The 20,052-nt window shown below is 44.5% G+C and overlaps 1 protein-coding gene and 2 long non-coding RNA genes across 4 annotated transcripts in view; 2 read left to right on the top strand and 1 right to left on the bottom strand.

Annotated features, from left to right (window-relative positions):
- LOC140621701 (uncharacterized) overlaps nucleotides 1-1,336 on the top strand; it is a 34,156-nt gene extending 32,820 nt beyond the window's left edge. Inside the window, exon 4 of one of the 2 annotated variants that reach the window (XR_012021470.1) lies at nucleotides 326-1,336. This is a non-coding gene — a long non-coding RNA (uncharacterized lncRNA). The remainder of the gene's footprint in view (nucleotides 1-325) is intronic. The other variant, XR_012021469.1, reaches the window with a different exon arrangement.
- DSCAM (DS cell adhesion molecule) overlaps nucleotides 1-20,052 on the bottom strand; it is a 732,791-nt gene that overhangs the window by 2,317 nt on the left and 710,422 nt on the right. Inside the window, exons 31-32 of the mRNA XM_072807037.1 lie at nucleotides 13,591-13,788; nucleotides 11,971-12,273 (exon numbers count right to left, since the gene is read on the bottom strand). Of these exons, the coding sequence (XP_072663138.1) occupies nucleotides 11,971-12,273; nucleotides 13,591-13,788 (501 nt within the window). The remainder of the gene's footprint in view (nucleotides 1-11,970; nucleotides 12,274-13,590; nucleotides 13,789-20,052) is intronic.
- LOC140621704 (uncharacterized) lies at nucleotides 13,533-19,755 on the top strand. Its single transcript, XR_012021474.1, has 3 exons — nucleotides 13,533-16,830; nucleotides 17,344-17,462; nucleotides 19,281-19,755. It is a non-coding gene; the product is annotated as an uncharacterized lncRNA (long non-coding RNA).

Raw genomic sequence — 20,052 nt, forward strand, 5'->3', positions numbered from 1 at the left:
TATAGCAGGGCTACTTGCACTTGCATACTGCAGGTCTGCCAACTATCTCTGAATATCCAATGTCTCCGGGCGATCCAGTTTTTCAGGCAAAGCTGAATTAAGTTGCATGATGCTCTAATTAGCCCTTTTGACAGTGCGAATGCTGCAAATGTGTCCTCTTAATAATTCATGCACTTATGTGGAAGAAAGCACCAGAGTAATCGGTGGTGAACTTGGTTTATTAAAGGCACTTTATGTCCATTAAAATCCCACCCCATGTGCTGATCCAAGTACCACTTGGGAAACTGGGCTATCTAATCATCCATGCATTTTCTATGTTCTTCAGATGCCTACAGATCCAAGGCAACTTGTGTGCTTATTACTCCAGCGAGAAAGAAGAGGAATGGAAACCGTGGTGACAGTCTGGATGTTGGCACACCTGCTTTTCTCAGCCTCCCGCCTTCCATCTGCCTATTCCCACGGAGAACCTAAACAAGGATTCTACTGGTGGGGATTAGGAGTAGAGGTCTGGAAGGCATTGCCTGCATTTAATCTAGGCTCAATCTCCTCACTCATAAAAATGGAAATAATACTAGAATCTACCACATAGAGTTGAGGTGAGGATTTAATTAGGTAATGCATGTGAAATGTTTACTGTCAGACACCTCCCTTCTCAGAAGGTCCATTGTTAGGAGCTGGACCAGCCAGGGGAATGAGCCAGGAACTCTTCTTTCTACATTGGTTTCTATCTTCGGTGGGTTGATTACAGTCCACCCCTTCCAAAAGATATGTCTGTGTCTCAACCCTCAGGACCTGTGAACATGAACTTAGTTGGAGAAATAATTAAGGATCTTGAGATGAAATCATTAGGACTCAAGGTAGCAGGTGTCCTTATAGGAAAAGACAGAAGGAGGCTGGAGACAGAGCAGAGGGGAGAAGCCATGTGAGGATGGAGAGATGCAGCCACAAGCCACAAAATGCATCCACAAAAGGATGGAGCTGGAGGAGGCATGGAAGGGATTGTTTCCTAGAGTTCCTGGAAGGACCACAGCCCTGTTGACACTGGATTTTGGAATTCTTCCCTTAGAACTGTGAGAATAAATTCGTGTTGTTTTGAGCACCCAGTTTGAGGTACTTTGTTATGCCAGCCACAGGACACTCACACAGATGTCCTTTCTTCTTGGCTGGGATGCCCTGGGTACTTCATGTGAAGCCTCTCTGAATACTCCTACTGTCTGGGAACAGTCTCTGCTTATACCAATTACAGGAAAGGAGGGAATTTCTCTTTAGAGACCAGTAACAGCAGCCGACATAGTTGTGGTTTGCGGTGTTCCCACCCTGTGCTCTGACCCGTCACCCACCTTTCCTCCTTACAGAGACCAAGGCAACACCTCTTCCCCCAGTTCCCCTGCTCTCTGGGAAAGCACACACCTGTCCAGCTGGCTCTCAAAGCCCCCGCTCAGGGAGGCTGGCTTTCCTGGGGTCTCCCTCACAAGGGAGCGGAAGCCTCTATGAAGGCCTCTGTCTCCACAGGGAGCAGGTCTCTTGGTTCCTCATAGTCCAGCCCTCCCCAGCCGACCCACCCCTGGCCACCTAACCCTCTCCATGCTCTGTGGAGCAACATGCCCTGAAGCTAATCCACCAGGAACCCCTGGAGTTATCCCATGTGTGAGAAAGTAGCAGTGATCCAGGAGTCATTCAAGGATCTTTTTCACTTTGAGCTCTACGGTCACCTCTGTTGGCACACACGGCCTTGGTCTCCTTGTGCGTAAACCCACCATTGCCACAAATATGGGCAGAGCCAAAACCTGGCCTTAGTGCATTTCCAGTAAAACCAGTTACAGTGGAGTTCACCTCCAATTCCAGCAAGGATTTAATCATTTAGGTTCCCTCTTTTTGCTTTACTCTGCGTTACCTCTGCCCTTTCTGTCTTTCTCCTTGTTTTGTTTTCCTTCTGCTGACTCTCTCCTATGTGGAATACAAGGTGGAGGAAAGAGATGAAACAGACAGTGTGGGTTGGAGAGGGGGTAAGGAGATGACAGGCAGCAACCAGGGCATGATGTCAAGGAGAGTGTGGTATGTGTGTGTGCGAGTATATTCATATGTCCCTGTGTATGTGTATTTGTTCATGTGTGTATGTGTGTCTGTGTGCATGTGTGCACATGTATTTGTGCATATGTGCGTGTAAATGTCTGTGTGTGCACATATATTTATATTTGTTCATGTGTGTATATGTGTGTGTGCATGTGCACATGTGTTTGTGTATATGTGTTTATGTGTATGTGTGTACATTTATGTGTGTGTGTGTGTGACACAAAGACAGACGGAAGGAAAACCCACAGGTTGGGGGAGAAGCAGACCCCACAAGGAGAAGACAAGGTGCGCAGGAGAAAGGCACAGGTGTCAGGAGGACCTGGGCTCACATTCAGATGCTGGAAGGGAAAGGATCTGGGGACTCCCTTCCATGCCTTCCTTTTGCTCTGCTTACCTTATTTCTCACATTTCTAGCACTTTCCTAGTTAGCTAAACCCATTAGCTACTTTCCCAAATCCAGCATGAGTGAAACATGGTGACAAGGGGCTAAGAGTCCTGATAGGCCTTAGGGGCACACTCCACTTGCTGATTCTTGTGGTGCTTATTCACACAATTGTGTGTCATGAACAGTCACCCGCTGTGCTCTGCCCCTGAGGCCTTGAGTCAGAAACATGGGGTGAGGGCGAGGGTGGAGGGGCTGAGACACCCACAGGAAGAAGGGGCTCTGAGAAGCTGAGCTTAGGGGCTGAGGTGCTGGACTAAACCCGAGGCAGAGGGGCTGAGATGGGTGGTCAGGGAGGGGCGAGTGGGAATGGGGCTGAGAAGGGCAGAGAGATGGACAGGGAGACAAGAGAGATTAGAGAGACAGAGAGAGACACAGAGACAGAGAAAGAGATGTCAGAGACAGAGAGAAATGGGGAGAGGTGGAAAGACATAGAGAGATGGAGAGACAGAGAGACAGAGAAAGAGATAAAGACAGAGACTGAAAGAGACAGCTGTGAGACACACACAAAGACAGAAATGGGAGAGACAGAGATGAGAGAGATGGAGGGAAACAGAGATAAAGAGATGAGAGAGAGAGAAACAGAGAGGGATAGAGAGATGAGAGACAGATCTGAGAGACACAGAAAGAGACAGAGATGAGACAGAGAGAGAGACAGAGTATGATGGAGAGACAGAGACAGAGGGGAGATGAGAGAGATGGAAACACCTACACGGGGAAGCGGAGGGAAGCAACACAAGACATAGGACTGGGGGCGAGGTTGAAAGAGGGAGGAAATCTCCCATGAAAATGGGAAACAAAGAGTCATAAAGAGAGAAAAGCAGATAGGACTCAGCAGAGGAGTGTGGGGAGGATACTGCCACGGGACCCCCAGGGTGTGGATCATGAGTAAGGATATGGCCCTGTCCCCTTACCTGGCTACCACCCCCGTGGTCTCTGAGTCCTGAGTATTTCTCCCTCTTTGCCTCCTCAGCCTGCAGCCCCCAGATCACAGGCTGGCCCTCCCCTGTGACTCCCACCTGGAGGCACCATGGAAGGTCATTATTCAATATTATTGAAATCACGGCCCATTCCTTATTTTCCTGTCACCGCCCCTGGGACTTTGGTGCCCCTAGTATCTCTGAAAGTTCACACTAAACAAGTGTCATCAGTTTCTCCATCTGTCCCTAACCACCTTGCTCACTGGTGCCCTCACAATTCCTCGCCCCCAGACTCCCTGATCCACCAGCAGACATCCACCAGCAGGTGGGTGCTCAAAGCTTGCCATCCTCACCAACAGGGACCTGCAAGCCATGGTTGGCCCAACTGTGTCAAAACTGCTCTAGTAAGAGCACCTCCTGCAGGAGATGCACCTTCCTATTAGGAAAGCAAAGTTTCCCGAACTTTCTCAGTATACTCAGAAGCACACAAAGTTTGAATGCACTTTAGGCTCGAAGAAGGATGGCAAAAATCGATATTAAAGAAGAGCAAGAATGCATCCATTCAGAAAATCTATAATAGATGTGCATCCATGAATCTATTCTCAGACGATGCTTCCTGCCATTTGGTGTGCACACCCTTGGGGAGGAAGCATCTAGAGTTTAGCAGTAGTTCTCAGCAAAGAGTGATTCCGCCCCCAGGAGGCATGTGTCAATGTCTAAAGACTATTCAGGTGTTACAGTTGGAGGGTAGCTGCTCAGTAGCCACCAGTAGCCTTTACTGGACACAGGCTAAGGATGCTGCCCAACATCCTATTAAACACAGAACCCCACAGACCCTCCTCCCCTGCCTCCAATCCTTCAATGCTCATTGTGTTGCTACTGAGAAACCATAGCTTAAAGGGGCCAATGTTCACTATTCCAAGTGGGCCTTTATTCTACTTTAAGGAACAAGAAACTATTGCCCAGCTTCTTCTAGTCCACCAGGAGTTATGACCTCAGATCCTGGGAGAATGTGAAAGATGTATCCCATGGAGCAGTGGTCATAAGGTCTTCTTCCAAGTTGGTCTGATGAGGTTGGAGCTTAGGATGGGGTAAGAGCATGAGTTAGAGTCTTCTAGGCTTCCTGAAAAAATTCTGCTTTTACCTCTAAATGGTTCTGTGACCCCTTCAAATTTTGCATCTTTATCAAGTGAAGGGGGCAAGGTTATTTCTAAGGGCATCTTCAAGTTTGAAAGAGTCTTTCTTATGCTCTTTACCATCTCACCTGTGAAAACTGGAGGAGCACAATGTATTAGGAATTTGAGGATAAGTATGAAACGAATGCATTTTTAGGAGCCTAAAATTCTGAGGCATATTGTAATAGCCTTCTTCCCCCTCTTATGTAATACTTCATTAGCACCTGTGAAACCGTGCATATGCTTTCACAACAAAGTCCTGGAGAGAAAGCTAATCAGAGTCCCTGGGGATTAGCTCTCCTCTGGGGCCATATAAAAAGGAACTTTCATCAATTTCTAATAAGGCTTCACATCTATGCTTGGATGGAGCTGGGTATTGATGCAAAGGTAAGAAGCAAAGGATGCTTACCTTGACTTCTAGCAATTTCAATAAGAACCACACAGATCAGACTTGTAATGATGGTTACAGCATCAAAGAGCTAGTTACAAAGCGAGAGTATAGAGTCTGCCCATTCTGGAGGCAAATGAGATCTAACACTTTTTTAGTTTAATATTAATGCTGAAGCAAGGTAATGAAACCTTGTAAATGAACCTCTTTTGGTAAATGAATCTTCACTCCCAAATGGCCACCAGGAAAACCCCTAAATAAATAATGTGAGATTGATACCAGAGGTCTGTGTATGCGGATTCTATTACCATTCTTGGCTTGTACTTAGGAGGCTTCATGCATTTTTAAGAGCGCATCAATATTGTCATCCTCCTACTCACTGGTGAACTTTAGCAACTACACTGAGGTATGAAGTGGGGCTTTGAGTTTGTTGCTGCTCACAATTCTTCTGAAATAAAATAGTTCTGTGTGAGAAACAGGATTGGAAAACCCAGCACTTAGGCCAGGGTGGAATCACTTGGCAAGGCATTTGGAGCACTCAGTGAGGAAAGGTCCATGAGGCTCAAAGAACCTCCAGCTCCCACATAAGACTGACAAGGACACACACACTGGGGACCACTGAGGAGGAAGTGTGGTTGGGTGCCTGTACCTGTTCCCTTGTGGGGCTGGCAGACCTTTCTCAACAACCCTGTGCATCTTGACTCATCTCGTAGAAGGACTTAGTTAATCTGGAAACGAGAAGATTCTAGGCAGAAGGAATATACATTTGTGGACTTTAGGAACCCAGAGAGCAAGGGTCATGACCAGTAAGGAGACAGGGCTGGCTTCTTGAAGCCCTATGAGTCTCTATCCTGAGCAGTGGGCATCTTCACAAGGGATTTCAACATGAGAGCGTCAACTACACCACTTGAATTTAAAGTTTGTTGGTTCCCAGTTTGGGATATAGGATGCATTAGAAGTTGGTGCCAGCTGTGTTCACACAGGACCCCATTGAAATATGATGGTCTTTGCTGTCTTTTTACCTTTTTGCATATTCCTAGCACCGTCGGGTTGGTCATGGCTTCATGACATCTTACTGGGGTTTGTGTGTGTGTTGGGGAGGTCTCTGTCTTCCAGAGCTGGATTTTTTTTTTTTGCCTTGTTTCCTGGATTTCCTCATTTATCTGTCTTGTGTCTTTAGTGCCGTTTATGATACTACATGGTATTCTGATGAATTAAGGAGCCTATGGGAAGTGTTGGTTTAATATATTAACAGTTTTAAGTCTTAGGATAATACCTGGTATTTTTTTTTTTTTTACAGAGAAGATATTCAATAACTATGGGTTAAATAAGTGAGTGCAATAGATTTGTGTTTTCACAGGGTCTTTCTGGAGATGCAGTGAACTTTCACTATGATGAGCCTTTTTGCTCATCACCCTTTGCACTGGAATCTAGAAACTTCCTTCTGGCCACTCAACAGGACACAGGTGGGCTTCCTACTGCTCCCTTACAAGTTATCAGGCACAGACCTCTTCCCTACCTTGTACCACCCATGAGCTCCCCAGCAACTAAAGCTGAAGTCCAATAAGCCAACCAAGGAAAACAGTGAGTTAAGGGGATAGGAGTCAGAGAAAAGGCAGTCAGAGCAAAAGAATGCACTTAGGAATTGGGGGACACACATAACAGCAGCATCTTTGAAAAATCCTTAAGAACACTTGGAAAGGTAAGAAGACTCAGGCACCTGGAATCAATGACAGAAAGTCACTGTCAGAGACAGAAAGGAGAGGAAGTTGGTGCAAAAGTCAAGTGGGCTTTGAATTCCAAGTTTGGGACTCTTTGTAATAAGTCCTACCATCCACTTCATGTGTCCTAGAGAGATCAGATAAAATAACAAGACGGTCTTTAAGAAGATGAAATCACAAATGTATGTCAAAGAGATCAGTTTCCGAGCAGTGAGCCAGGACAAGCATGGTGAAATCTTTAGGTTTACTCAGGGCAGGTGCATAGCAATATGTGGAGGTGCTGTTAATGGCCTCTGGGTCCTTCAAACTTTATTTATTGATTTTTCCCAAAGATTTCATTCATTTATTTGAGAGAGAGAGAGAGAGCAAGTGTGCATGAGTGGGCAGGGGTGAGGCAGAGGGAGAGGGAAGAGCAGACTCCTCACTGAGCAGGGAATCTAACACAGGGCTCCATCCCAGGACCCTGGGATCATGACCTGAGCTGAAGGCAGATGCTTAATCCACTGAGCCACCCAGGTACCTCTCTAACTTTAATTACTATGGGAATATTTGAAAGTTAGTCAGTTCAGAGTGAGCTCTTGCTCCATGTGGTGAATGTGAGGCTGATTCCAATCTCCTGACTTTGCTCTCCCCTCTCCCCACACCACTGTGCCTTTAGGATGTCTACCAGGCTTTCTGCCCCATCTACCTCTTAGATCTCAGCCCACATCTCACTGCTTCAAGAGGCTTTCCTTGACCATTCTCCCCAACTCCCAATCTCTGCCAGACTTGATCACCTTCTCCAATTACTTCTCTTCCCAGAACTTACCATAATCTGAAACTGTGTTATTTGCTTATTTTCTCCCATCAGGAATATAAACTCCCTTAAGATGGGGTCTTTGTGGGTCTCATCTACCATTGTATCTCTAGCTGTGAGATACAATGGGAGTGGGATCTCAAAAAAGACATGCTGATATTAGAAAGCAAGCTGGGAGGCTGGGAGGCTGGGAGGCTGGGAGGGAAGAATCAGGAGCATCTCTAAAAGGATGGAGGCCAGAGAAACTCAGTGTGCATGTGTGTGTGCGTGTGCATGGTGTACACATGTTCTTGTGCATAAGGAAGTATCAAAGATACTTGTGCTTCAAAGGAGACACTTTCTATAGCTCTTAGAATAACACTCATGATAGAAATTTCAAAATCTAATTGTAATGAGTGCAAAAAAGAGGAGAAGGATGCAAACCTGAGGCATGTGGCCCCCATCACTGACCCTAAGAAGTGAGGGGAAGAAGGACACAGAACTGCTTGAGAGAAACCAAGTGTGGTGCCTTGGGTCAGGAGGAGAGAGTCTATGTCAGGTGACCTGCTGGGAACAGAACTCATGTCCTCAGGTGGTGAGGGAGATGCAAGTAGAACACAGCTGTGGAGGGGGATTCTGGACAGTGAAAACCTCCAGAGTCTAATTCTGATTCAAGAGCCAGCATGAAAACCACATGGGCTTCAGGGGAAGCAGTATGTTCAGAGTGATAGCTGAGAACAGGAAGAACAGACTTCACTTGAGGGCACCACCAGAGCAGAGGTCAGCAGGTCCTTCAGGTAAGCACCTCTCACTCCACGCTCTTCTCTTTGGTTAAATGCTCACATCCAGGAGGGCACGAGGGATGGCATGAATGGATCCGAAAGCCAAAAACTGCTTTATGTAGCTGATTGTTCAGAGAACCAACAAGATGACAGTAGGCAGTGACCATTGCCAGCTGGAAAACTTCAAGTGTGTTCATCACGAGACGGGCTGATGTGTGTGTATTTAAGGCTGGTGTCCCAGAGTGTGAGTGCAGGAATCTAAAGGGGCTGACCCTTCTCCTACTCTTCATGGGGCCAGGATGCACTAGGCTGCATATGTGAAGTTTTAAGTAGCTTTGTGCGAAAGCATTTCTTGATTGCATAGGATAAACTCATGAATAAAGGAGGAGCAACAGTCCGAGAAGGTTAAAAATCAGTTCAGAATGCTACCTGAATCCAAGAACAGGTTTTGTAATCAAAGTATTGGAAATTGCTTTGACCAAGAGGGAAAGAAGTTGTTAAATCTTCCCTCTATTTCTCAGAGGAAGATAGAGTTTTATTTGTTTGGTTTGTCATTTGTTTCTAAAGATGGAAATAAATATCCCTTATTGGAGAAAATAAAACCATAGCACAACTGGCATTTTATTTAAAATCAAAAAGCCCTAAAAATTCAGTACATTCAAAAGTCAAGTATTATTAAACATCTAAAGCGAGATTCTGATGTTTGCCTTACGTGCGAGCCATTACAGTTCATGAGGAGCTCCCCTTTATCTGTGGAAGAGATTGCTTTTTGATTTGTTGAGAGCAAGAATAGAAAATGAATCACTGCTGGAAGATGGGGTAGACTTAAGTGTTCTCTTATGTTTTACTGACAACTTCTAATAATAGTAATATTTTAACCAATTGGTCAGTCTTATCATTATCACAGCTATGATATGTACATTCATTCAATATATTTATTAAGCACCTACTATATTTGTCAGACACAATGGTAGGAGCATATATTCATTCACTAAATCATTTAAAATATTTCTTGAGCACTTACTGTGCTGCCAGTTATCTGTTAGACACTAGGAGAGAAGTATGAAGGCAATGAAGACATATTTTCTATCTTCCTGGAGCCAGGATCTGGCCTAGTTGGTTTAACTGGATCCTGACTTGATCTATGGAGTGTTTAAAAGGTTTGGATCACAAGTGGAGGAAAGACCATCAAACAAGAAGACCCGATAGTAAGGAGAAATATGTACAGAGACTTGGAAGACTTCATGGAGACACACATTGATTGACCGACACCCTCTAGAGCTACGCGACACAGGTAAGAATGAGGTTTGAAGGCACAGCCCCAGGAACTGATGATTTTGACGCAGCCTCCAGTCAGCAAAATACTAAATTGTCACCTTGGTTTTTGTGCCTGGTCTTGAATTTAGTTTCATTATAAAGGGACAAGAGAAAGGTTTTCCTAAAAGCATATCAAATATTCAATAATAATAATGCAGCCATCCAGGGTGGACAAAACAAAGTTTATATGCATTAGGACTTGTGTTGATTTAAAAAGTTACTCATACTTAAAGTCATAAAATCATTTTAGTCTTTTTTTTTAAATCATTTTAGTCTTAATAGCATGTTAAGACTATACTACTTCACTTAGTTGTGATCTTTCAGTTGTTCTGATGGATGCAGGCAACGATGTCAACGATGTCATAACAAAAGTTCAAACTTTTTTTTTAATACGAGCCTAACAATAGGAACAACAAGACATCAGAAAGAAACTCAAGCCTTTAATTAATTCAAAGCTTGCATAAATAGGACCATTACTTCACCAGGAACTCCTGTATGCAAGGGAAGATGGTTGCCAATGGAAGCATGGCGTACTTAACTAGGTGATATGCAAAGAGGCAGATGCTTCCTGGGGGGGGGGGGGGTCCATGGCCACTGAAGGGAAATAAAAGAGGGAAGGAGAGGAGCCAGCGCTCATCTGGAGACCACATTGGAGTCACTATGAGAATCCCAACAACAGCGTCAACAAGGCAATGACAGAAGCAACTGCTAACCACTTCACCCAAATTATGCTACACACATCTTATACCAATGTCACGTCCATTTCAAAGATGGGGCACCTGAAGGCTTCAGCAAGGTTAAACAACATGCCCAGAGGCACATTTTCTCCTTTCCCATCTTCCTCCCTCTCAGGCTTAACAGCCACAAAGAGCTTATGTTTTGATCCTATGTTTTTCTGCATTCGCTTTGCAAATAAATGCCAACAAGAAATGCTTGAAATAAAAACACCCACAAATAACAGCTCATCTTCTCCCCGAGGAGGTAGACAGAATGAAAATAAATGAAGCCATCATTCTTTATTGTATGCTGGCATGAGTCTTGACTCAGTTTGGAAGATTAGTTGCTGGATAGACAATTCTTATTTTATATATTTTTATGCATTTATAAGGCTCATTTCAGCTGGGCTATACGCCATAAAACCCAAGGGAATTGCAGTAATTTAACAGTGAAGATAAATTTTTGAAATAGGGCTAGTATACTGGTTCGGAAAATGGGAAAAAAGGAAATAAAACTGGATTCGACAAGAATGGAGGGGCTGGTCCGCAAAGGAAAGTCTACAGGCAGCTATTTAAGGGTGAAGAAGAAGAAGAAGAAGTGATTCTTCACATGAGAAGTACCACTCGTCGCCACGGCCGGATTCAGTATATAGAGTGTTTGTTTGCCCTGTACAGTGGTTTGCAAATATCTGACCCAACACTTGAAAACTGTGAGTCTTCATAGAAAACCAAGATTTCTGGCTTCTCTTGAAAGTCGCTCATACTGGCCCCCCATTTCCACTTGGGATTAGTTGGTGGGAACATGCTGGCGTCTCTCCCCTCTAGATAGTCTTTGAACCCTTAAATTGTTCATCCTGCATCATCTCCCTGCTCTGCAACCTCTTCACTAATGCATGCCATCTGCCAGGCCCTGAGGCCTTAAAACCCAGAGCTGCCATCCACACACCCAGTCCACTCTCACACGCTCAAGGCAAAGCCCAAACCAGTGGCTGACCAAACCCAAGCCAGTCATTGTCACTTTGGGTAGCTCAATGAAACCAAGGTCCAAGCACTGGCCCACCAGTAAGACTTCTCTCCTTTGGAAAACCCTCGGTACAGCAGCTTTAAAACATAAGCCCCCTGTCTTTGAGCCTCCTCTCCTCATGTGTTGGGGTCTCCATCTCCAATCTGAGCTCCTTGGGCTCTTTGACGATTGCACAACAGAATATAGTAAGCGATGTGTCACTTTCCAGGCCCACTCTTAATAGACCAGATATTTCTGTTTGCCTGCTGGGAAGCTTGCTTAGAACCAAACTGCCATGATATGAAGAAGCCCAAGAACCTGGTGGAGAAACCCACCCCAGGGAAGGACATGGCCAGTGCCAAGCTGCCAGGTGAGGGAGCCATCTGGGAAGGCTCCTCCAGACCTAAGGGAGCCTCCTCAGCTGACCCAGCTGGAGAAGAGAGGAGCTGTCCTCACTAAGCCTTGACTAGATTTCAGATTTGTAAATAAGTTAAGTGATTGTCACTGTTGGAAACCAATAAGCTCCAGAGTGGTTCATTACACAGCAACCTGTAAACAGAGCACCGAGTCCAAACACCAGGATGGGCTTTCTTAGGGCACGGGTGTGCCTCAGGAAGACGAGTCTCCTAAACAGTGGCCCAAGCATTGCTTTCCTCACCTGGCCGGTGTGCCTTTGGAACCGCCATGTTCATCACTCGACCTCCATCCTGAGGTTTGGGGGGAGATGCAGTGAACCTGCAGATCCCCGATTCTGAAGGGGTGCTGGAGGTCAGACTGTCTGTGTACTCGTTTGTCCCTGCCGTCAACTGTTCAGATGATGTGTCTGATATGAAGCACTCTGTGATGGTGAACTTGGCGTGCCTCAGCTGCTCTTCCATCTTGGCGTGCTCGTAGGCCCTGGCCAGTTCTTCGTAAGTGGAGGAGGCACTTTCTGTGGAGACCATGCTGCTTCGCGCTCGATCTGCAGTGTGAAAGAGAACAAGATGGATAAATGATTGCCTTGGGCATGCACCCAGAGAATGGCCATCTCTGGCTTGTGGCTGTCTCTCCCAGATCCTTATGCAACCCGTCAGGGGTCCTGGGTCTTTGACTGAGAACTGCCTTTGTCACTATGGGGCCCTATTTCTGCACCTCTGTAAGGTGGGCTCAGGGAACTTTGTTTCAGCTGAATTGTTCACAGCCTGGGACACTTTGGTAAATCAGCAGTGCTGAAGAAGTCTGTGTTTAGTTAAAATGATCGGGAACACAGTGAAAATGGACAGCAGTGTCTACCCCCTGCTCTGACTTGTCAGTCAGTCTGTTCCGTAGAGACTCTAATTGGCACGAATGATTTGAGCTCTGCATTCAGCTTCTCCAGCCCTAGCTTGGCAATGAGGTTGTGACAGTGGCTGGAAATGAAGCTGCAACGTTGCATGAAATTGGCCAGTAGGAAGAATGGCCCCTGGTCCTTCGGACTTATCTTTTTGTGACTGCCATCCTTTATGGGTCCCAGAGAGTGGCCAGGACAAAAGGAGAAGCATCTTGGTCAGAGGAATCTCTATTTTACACACTAAAAAGTTTTGAATCACCTCTGTGGAACTCTGAGACTCTTCTAAGAGAAATAACAGCCATAAAAATAAATGTACAGGGTAACACTCCACCTTTAGAACACTATTTTTAAAGTATATCATCCAGAACAAAAGAAAATGAGTATTAAAATTTCCTACAGCTATTAGATTCAGATATAATTTCTTTTCAAAAGTTAAGGTGGGGGGATGGGGCAACCTGGTGCTATTCATAGGCCCTGTCTTCTCTCAGAAATGAAATCTAAGTGGTTGATGGCACAGACTAGATGACTTACCTTATAATCAACTCCTGTTTAATTGTCAAAAGGATCAGCCTATGCTCCCTATAGAGGGTGCTATGACCTTGTCATGAAATTTCAAGTGTAGCATCTTAAACCCAGAGATGATAGTGGGTCATGTGCCCTCAGAGTATAATCAGGAACTACTGCAATCGTGTGGGTAAAAATTTTGAAGTATCTGTGTTTCTCTCAGCGGGGTAGGAACTAAAACAAGAGAGGAGCATGAGTATGAGATTCAGGACACCTGCAAAATAGATGCCTTTCAGTTCTGCTTTACAAAAATCATTGGGCCCTGGATATCATCATATTGGTACCTGTTAGATAAATGCCTGAAAATTTGAAAGTGACCTTGAAGGAGCATGAGTAGAAGCCTCTGAGGCCCATCTGTGGGCCACACTTGTCCCCAGGGTTGAGGAGGAGGCGTGCAGACCCTACCTGTGTCTTGTGAAGGGCTGACACTGTAGCTGTCACTCTCCTTGTCCATTGATCCTGCAGCCCTGGGCGTCGGCAGCCTCCAGTCTGTGGTGAGGGTGTGTGCTGAAATGGTGGGGTGGGGTCTGTTGAGGGTCCACTGGCTGGCATACCGATTTCTTGCTGTGGGTCCTGCCTTTGCATTCCTCCTGGTGGTAGGATCTGTGAAGAGCCAAGAATAATGTTTGTCTTAGTCCCTAGGGGTATGGCTAGTTATGATCAAAGTGTTGAGAGTGGTTCTCTCCACCCAGTCCTAAGACTCCATCCTGCAGGACTCATACTTCCAGGAAGCCTTCCCAGAGTGCCCCTATCCAGAGCATTCATTTCCTTCCTCTTATGGCCTGAGATATTTATGTGATACTTAAGCATTTTAAAAAGTCCTGTGAGAGGGATCCCTGGGTGGCGCAGCGGTTTAGCGCCTGCCTTTGGCCCAGGGCGTGATCCTGGAGACCCGGGATCGAATCCCACGTCGGGCTCCCAGTGCATGGAGCCTGCTTCTCCCTCTGCCTATGTCTCTGCCTCTCTCTCTCACTGTGCCTATCATAAATAAATAAAATAAAATAATTTTAAAAAAAAGTCCTGTGAGAGAAAGAACATTAGATTTGGACTCAGGGATTATGGACTCAAACCTTGCCGTTTGCCCTTAAATGTTTCTGTGAATCAACACATATCACTTAAGCTTCCAGAGAATAACCACCATCTTCCATGCTTGGCCAAATATACTCTAACATGGCCTCTTTTTTATAGGTCTCCTATCTTAAGGTGTTATTATGGGTTAGATCATGTCCCTTCCAAAGATATGTCCACATCCTAACCCCGAGTACCTCAGAATGTGACCTTACTTGGAAATAGGGTCACAGCAAATGTCATTAGTTATGATAAAGTCAGATGGGAGTAGGGTGGCCTTCAATCTAACGTGACTAGTGTTCTTATAAGAACAGGAGACAGACACACAGAGGGAAGACAGCCCTGGACCAATGGAGGTAGAGATTGAGGTGCTGCAGGTGTAAGCCCAGGAATGTCAAAGATCGTCAGCAGCAACCACCAGAAACTAGGAAGAAGTGAGGAGGGATCCTTCTCTACAGGTTTCAGAAAGAATGTGACCCTGCTCATATCTTGAATTTGGACTTCTGGGCCCCAGAACTAAAATTCTGTTAGGCCACTGTAGTTTATGGTATATTGTTATAGCAGTTGTAGGAAACAATAAGTGTTATGGTGGTTTTGTATTTACTCGTTTCCTTGAGTATGACTGTTTTACTCATCAACTAAATTGTATGTTCTTAGACCAGAAGGATGATTTTTTTTTTTGTCTAAAGACTCTCTTAGTCCTTTGCATATGGTAACATATCTTTTCAGTAGGATTGTCTGAACTTTGTCAAAGACACAGGTCATTCAATGCGGAGCACACACAGTTAATGATATCTGGATTTTATATGTCTGCTGTCCTCAAGAATACAGAAATTTACATACATAGAGGCCGGTGCCAGGTGGGTTTCATTTTTTTCTAAATCTGGAACCAAAAGCAGCAGGTCAATGGGGTAGGCAGAGTTCTTGGTTCAGCTCTTTGGCTGGACACTGGAGTGGATCACAAAACTGTCTTTTCTGGAATTCTGTGGAATAGGGGAGAGGCTCAGTGACCTGGAGTGATTTTTCTCGGGCTCAAGCCTGAAAGCAACACAAGGTCCTAGATGGGCCTCATCCACCATTGAATTCTCTGCTTCTCAAAAAGGAATTTTAGGCAGTTATATTTCATAGTGGCCTGGCCCTTTCTAAACACTGCAGTCTATATTTATGGCTCAGGACTAATGAAGCGGTATTAAAAGATCAACACTGAGAGGGCCAATCCTTGGCATTGTGACAATGACTTACTTATGTGCTTCTGTAGGCCTGGAAGTCTCTCTAAGGAAAGGGTAAGGGTAAGGGCAAGAGTGTTCATCCTTGGGTTCATTCATGGGGTCTACAATAATTTCTGGTACACATAGTCCCCTGGATGAATACAGATAGCCCAGGGTCACTTTATGGATGAAGCAATGGAAACTCAGAGAGGATAAGTGGTAAAAATGGAGCCCAAGACTCCATGGATTGGTTCAGAGATTGCCCAGCACTTGACCACCCTGGATATCTAAGTATCTAATACAGTGTCCCACGACACTGGCTCCTTTTTAATGCCAGGTTGGATCATTTGAAAGTGGCGAAATGAGTTTCTTTTTAAATGGAGGATTTTCCTCTTTGCAAATTCTAGTTATTGGGCTTTGAGCCTAATCCATCATTCTACAATGCTGGAGAGAAGCATTAAGATGGCAACCAAATCGATATGTTTTAAGATTTCCTGGGTCATCAAAATGCTTCATCTTGGTGCATATTCTTTGGGGCATTGATTTTTAAGACACATTTTATCCCTACTTGCAAATTCCACAGCAGACTTTGTCGGAAGATATATTTTTTTGGCCTTAATTAGAATGTAAATGTGTTATGCTCGAGTGCCAACCCCTCTGGACAGCAAGGTGTGAATGATAATTGTGTTTCTCCACTGAAATGCTAGGAGAGAGGTCCTCAAAGAGATAGAAAACTATTCTCACAGGTAGGAGGCTAAATATCTTCCAGGTATGATGGACTTCCTAAATAGAGCTTCAATAAATGGAGCTTGTTATTATTTTTTTTGGAGCTTGTTATTTAAATGCTAATGAAACTTTCCCCCCAAAAATGACCCTGCCCTTACATAAGATTTGAGGGTTCTTATTTAAAAAAATTCTTCAATGTTCTCATTTTTATTCTTTATGTTTCTTGCAACTACAACTATGGATCAGATTTACTCCTGGCATGGATGCTTGGGCAGGGGTGGAGGGTGGGTATCAGTTTGATCTTCCCACTTCAAGGATCACAATTTCTTCAAATATCCAACTGCTCCCCTGTGTTTCCTCCCACTGACTTGCCCACCCACAGTGGGGCAAAGCTGTAACCCCTTTCTCACTGAGATCACCCCAATGTGGAAAATTTCATGGTCACGTTGTGCATATCAGCCTCTATTCAAAGCCAGAACTCTTTTCAAGTTAATTTTGTTCATTATCCTTTTTTTTAGATGAGGACAGTTTTACCAGTGGCCTGATAATGTTAGAAATATAGGTCATGATATTACTTTCCTTGAACCACATCCTGCAATTCTGTTCTGCTCTAAGCAAGCATCCTAGAGGCAAAATTATCTCGGTAGGTAGAATATTGGGGTGGTTGACACATTTTTTTAATAATCAGGTTTTGGGAGCTGTTTTGTACCTGAGTTGAACTCTTCTGTATGATAGCTCCTAAGATGGCAGCTAAAATAAAAACTTGACTTGGATTCCAATTGGTAGCCTCCTTGGTAGTCCTTACCAGGTAATCTACTAAGGAAATAAATGTTGAGATTTACTGCCCCTGCATGGAAAGCATTTTATTTGACTCTCCAACATTCTGATATATATACAACTGAGTGACGAGCCATCACACTTGCTAAACAGCTAACAAATTACAAGGTAAGTGATACAAATCACTCTTGGCCTTTCAACACCGAGTCTGAACCTAAATTAAGCTTTTCTGCCCATTGAATCAAATTATTTTAATCATCCTGAACTCAGAATAAGAGAGGATTTTTGTGGCTAATAGGGTTATAAAACATGTCATGTGCACTGTGATCTGGGTATTAATCTATTTTTATTCTCTGGCATTCGATGTCCTATCTTGTAGGTGCTGTGGCCTTAGCTTCACGTGGTGATGATGCTGTGGGGCCTGAACATTCCCATCACATAAGGAGCAAACATTTATCAAGGGCTCATTGTACACAGGACACTCCTCGCCTCCATCAGGTATTTTCCTGCAGTGTGATGTCGAATACAATTCTGGGTGATGGAATGTGAATTTGTTTTCAAAGTCCCAACAAAAAAAAGTCAGTCCATGTTATAAACTTTTCAGTCCATGTTATGAACTTTATATATATAAAGTCTGCTCCGTCCCTAGATGTCCTCTAAGAAGCATCATCTCCACTTAACAGCAACATGGAGTGGTTGAGTTACGTTGCCTGCCTTTGACCCAGTTCCGCTACTTGCTGGCTGTGAGCTCACCAGACGTGTCCATTTCCCTCATCTCTGAGAGTGGGGTTATCACCTCACCCACCTGTATGGTTGTTGTGACATGTTGGGGGGCTCAATAGATTTCAGGGCCTGGCCTGTAATTCCTGAGTGACAAACACCTGGTAAGAGTTGGAACACATTGTGCTTATTGGAAAGAGGATTGTGGAGATTTAGTAGATTGATCAGGAAGGCTAGAAATTTAGACAATTTGTCAGAAAAAAAATACCGTAAAGCATATACCATTTGGTATTTTTTAAATACCAAAAAAATACCATTAAATATCATAAAACTGGATCCTGGAGAGTTCCCACACTGCAGAAAAGAGCTGAAGAATTGAGCTGGTAAGGATAGGTGTGCATCGTATTCATGCCCAGTCTAGCCTGCTCTCATCAAGGGCTCTTGTAATGCTCTTGGCCCAGGTGGGTATATGGTGACAAAGGAATGGCTTCCAGGTAAATACAACCCAAGAACCCAGGTCAAGTCTAACATTGTTTGCTTCATTTGTCCTCATACCTTTGTACAAGAAATTTGATTTAAGTTCTCCTGTGACAATCTCATTGGTACGTCTCCAAAAAGTGTCCTGGGGAGAGACCGTGTACATACTTACAAACCTCTAATCAGCTGGCATCCAGACACCCAGCCTATGAGATGTTGCAGAAAATGGAGAACAAGGAGAGGTGCCAAGTGGACTGCCCAAGTCCTGTCCAAAATGCTAAACATTCTTTCTTTTCCACTCCTTTTACTGTGATTTCAGAACTTGGAGTGGATTGATATTTAAGTGTATTTACTGAGTGCCTACTGTGTGTCAGACCCTGTGGCTAGAGCCAGGGGTTGGGGAATACAGACACAGACACCAACAGAGGCCCCAATTTCAAGTGTACCCTAATTCACAGGAGAGACAGGGAAGCAAACAGAGCTGTAGACACAACCAAGGCATCTGTTTCCTCTGGTTGAAGAGCTAAATAGCCAATTATTGGTATTTCTCCCATCCTCATAATGAATCTTTGCTGCAACTCTGGAAAATTAAACAAAGAAAAAATGTGCCTAGAAACATAGCTTCTGTGATGCAGCCATGATAGTGTGCAAACAACATATCATAGATGCTCTTCTTAAAACTGAAGAGCGCCCACACTGAGGACATGGTCCTAGCATCATTAGGACAGAGTAGCAATGCCATTTGCAGTTGAGGAAACAGACTGTCTCTGCAAATGCACCATGCTACAGTGTGGAGAACCCACCACATGGGCCTGAGATGACACAGGTGCCCCATGTGTGCACCAATGATAAACTCTGGGGTGCAGGACCCAAGCAGAGAGTTGGGCTTTGGAAAGTTCCCAGAAAGACTTCTGCGGGGGGTCATCTGCTGGGGTGGGGGGCAGATGTTCATTGTTTCTACTTCTAAATGAAAAACAAGATTTCTTAGTCCCTCATAATGTGGTTCTAGAAGGAATATTTAATAATGAAAAAATTATCCCAAAGATCTTTTACTAATAGAGAATGTTGTGCAGATGCTAAATGAATCTCTCTCTCTCTCTCTCTCTCTTTTGGAACTAGAGACTGATGCATGTATTTGAGTAGATTTGCCTAATGTTTGTAAACAACTGTTGGATGAAGTTCATCACAAATGAAAGAAGCTGCGTTCTGGAAGCTGTGGTTGCTTCAGTGTGATGTGATCATCAGGCTGAACCCTGGTGGAGCATCCCAACATTCTCAGGATGAAGCACAAACTCATGAGGCTGGCCCAGGAGGTTGGCCAGCTCTTTCTCTGGCTCTCCCCCTCCCCCTTTCCCTGTCACCCACTGCATTCTGTGATGCTTCTGCCTCAACAGGCCTTAGGAGGTTTTCCTTCCTCTTTACTCGGCCTGGCAGGCCAGCTCCTGACCACAACTCAGGTTTTCTCCTCAATGGTGGTCTCCCCAGACTGGCATCTGAAGGGTCCCTCCCATCATCCCTCTCAGACCCCTGACTCACCATCTCATCACTGTGTCCTATTTTTCCCTAGTTCTTTTAGATAAAGAAAAATGCTTGAGTTCTTTGTTTGCTGTATGATTCCTGCACTAAGATGAAATGAAAGTCTTTTTGCATCTTAGGATGTACCCCCATCACTGGGCCATATGTAAAGCAAAATCTTAGTAAATATTTCTGAGTCTGAAAGCACGAATCCTTAAATTTCCCCAGTTATGCTTCCAGTATTCCAGGTGTGAGAGACATGGACCTGCTGCTCCCACTTGCCTCTTGCTGGTTCTAGTTTATGCTTGTGATGGACATTCACATCTCTGCTGATATTCTGAATGTCATTGAATCAATGCTTCCATGAGTCGGGGGG

Source organism: Canis lupus, chromosome 30 (assembly GCF_048164855.1).
Source record: "Canis lupus baileyi chromosome 30, mCanLup2.hap1, whole genome shotgun sequence".
In the NCBI taxonomy this organism is placed as follows: Eukaryota; Metazoa; Chordata; class Mammalia; order Carnivora; family Canidae; genus Canis; species Canis lupus.